Raw genomic sequence first — 2500 nt, 5'->3', positions numbered from 1 at the left:
CTGTCTCAATCAATTTTTACTGCCAGCAAACAGACATTTGTTTCAGTATGTACTTTCACTATCTCCGACCAGAAAAAATGTAGGCCACTGTAAATATAAATATGCTGTATTTTGACCACTGTTAATGTCAATATGTTGTATTTTGACAGACAAAAATAAAACAGATTATGCTGATTTGTGAGGAAAATTCTTGGTTTTGTTTTTGTTTGAAGCCTTGTTACCATCTTTGCAAAAGTGGTCATATTTGCGTTGAAATGTGTCTGTGTGTAGGAAAGATATAGAGATGGCCGCTGAAGAGATGTTTCCACTATTAAATCTGTGCATGCAGCAGGCAGACTGCACTAATGAGGTAAATCAGGCAATGTGCCCCAAAAAATGCAACTACATTAAATGTACCACACAGTGTCTACAGGCAACCGGCAACCATGCAGATCAAAACATCTGTTCTTGGTGTCACGATAGCAGCTTGGATTGAAATATTTGTAGGGTATTGGGGATTGTAGAGGTGGATAAGATATGCTAAAGATTGTATTCTAAAGATCGACAGTATGTCGGAAGAGAATGTTGCTGTAAATGTGATGTTCATAAAAATAAAGCGGACACCATGGATCAGCTTTAAGGTCACAGAGGGCTTCTAGTGGTAGTATGTTAGGTTTTGTTTTCTGGATTCAGAACCATCTTCACACTTTTTGTTCTGCTATACCACAGACATTATAGTACAGAGCTGTCCAGAAACATTGCAGCATCTCAGATGTCTTTGTTTGGTAATACAAATGTAACAAATACAAATTACAAAACTGTGACTGTGTGCATGCGTGTTTTTGTGTGTGTATGTGTATGTGTGTGTGTGTGTGTGTGTGTGTGTGTGTGTGTGTGTATGCGTGTGTGTGTGAGAGAGAGTGTGTGTTTGTGTGTGAGTGTTTGTTTGTGTGTGTATATACTGTATGTTTGTGTATGGTGTGTGCTTGTGCGTGTGCGTGTGCGTGTGCGTGTGCGTGTGCGTGTGCGTGTGCGTGCGTGTGCGTGCGTGTGCGTGTGCGTGTGTGTGTGTGTGTGTGTGTGTGTGTGCGCGTGTGTGTGTGTCAATATCAGCACTGAGCTCACAGTACCTCCCAGTCTTGTGCTTGTGTAAGCCCCACACGGTCCCAGCCTCTGCATGGTCCCAGCCTCTCCCCGACCTCCATCCTTCTGCGGCTCCACACACCCAGTGCCCCGGGCCACGCGCCCGACTCATGCAGCTCCACCTCGGGCATCGCTCCCGCCATCTCCCCCTCCCCCTCAGAGAGAAACATGGAGGCCTGGAAGGGGGAGCGCTCGAGAGGGGAACCCACTTCACCCGACAGGACAGGGGAGAGAAGGTCGTTCCCGGCGATGGGGGGGAGGAGGGTGGGGTCTCCGTCGACCATGCCCATTTCGTCCAGAACGTCGGATGGTAGAAGGGAGCAGGCTCCGCTATCTGCTGAGAGAGGGGGACACAAAGGGAAGATTAGATTCACACATTATGCTCACACACACACACACACACACACAGACACACACACACACACAGACACACACATACACATATGCTCACACACACACACGAATACACACATAGCATACATGCAGAAACCCAGCGTCAGGCACACACTCCAGACACACACATGGGAAGCACACATAAGTGTTTCCATGTTTAAACATCTGATTCTCAGCTCCAGCATCAATAAACAGGCTTCTGGAGGAAAGGCTCCCAGTGTCTGAAAAAACAGAGTGAGCGGAGAGGAGAGGAACGAGGGGTGAGAGGGGAGGAGGAGAGAAGGGAGTGGTGGGACCCCTGATTACACCTTGATTGCAAACGTCTCACTTACACATCCCTTGCTGACACCTCCAAAGCTCCTTGTCTGTGTTCATGTGTGTGTGAGTGTGTATTCATGTGTACGTGTGTGTGTGTGTGTGTGTGTGTGTGTGTGTGTGTGTGTGTGTGTGTGTGTGTGTGTGTTATAATTTGAGTGTGTGTGTGAATATTTGTATTAATGTGTGTGAGAAAGTGAGTATATATTAATGTGTGTGTGTGTGTGTGTGTGTGTGTGTGAGAGAGTGAGTGAGAGAGAGAGAGAGAGAGAGAGAGAGAGAGAAAGAGTGTGTGTTTATGTGTGAAGTAGGGTATTGTGTGTGTGTGTACAGTTTTATATTTCCGTGCTTTGCCGAGTGTGAAACCAAAGGAAGCGCAGGATGCGCAGGGTTAATTACGAGACGAGCGAGGGGAGGACGTCGCACCGCGACCCCTGACCCCCGGATCCTCTCAAACAGGAAGTCAAGCACGTGGCTGATGATGAGCCCACGGCCTGCTGGGATCTGTCCAACCTGTCAGCTCCTGAGCCACTGTCCCTCCACCAGCACTGTCAGAGGGGGCAGCACTGTGACTGAGGATGAGCTGAGGAGGGCACTGGTTTTGTTTATTTTTACAGTGTAGCTCAAATGTAATACTAAGTATGGATCTTCATTTTATATTCTTCACACT

General features: G+C 47.4%; 1 protein-coding gene across 1 annotated transcript in view; it reads right to left on the bottom strand.

The window, feature by feature from the left end:
- The window catches only part of mecom (MDS1 and EVI1 complex locus), a gene marked incomplete at its 3' end in the record, with an annotated part of 170959 nt that overhangs the window by 116988 nt on the left and 51471 nt on the right, over positions 1 to 2500 (bottom strand). The window contains exon 2 of the mRNA XM_080845316.1: positions 1110 to 1459. Within this exon, the coding sequence (XP_080701442.1) occupies positions 1110 to 1459 (350 nt within the window). The remainder of the gene's footprint in view (positions 1 to 1109; positions 1460 to 2500) is intronic.

Source organism: Sprattus sprattus (assembly GCF_963457725.1).
Source record: "Sprattus sprattus genome assembly, chromosome: 9".
Lineage (NCBI taxonomy): Eukaryota > Metazoa > Chordata > Actinopteri > Clupeiformes > Clupeidae > Sprattus > Sprattus sprattus.
The sequence above is the reverse complement of the archived record's forward strand: the minus strand, read 5'-3'. Positions and strand labels throughout refer to the sequence as shown.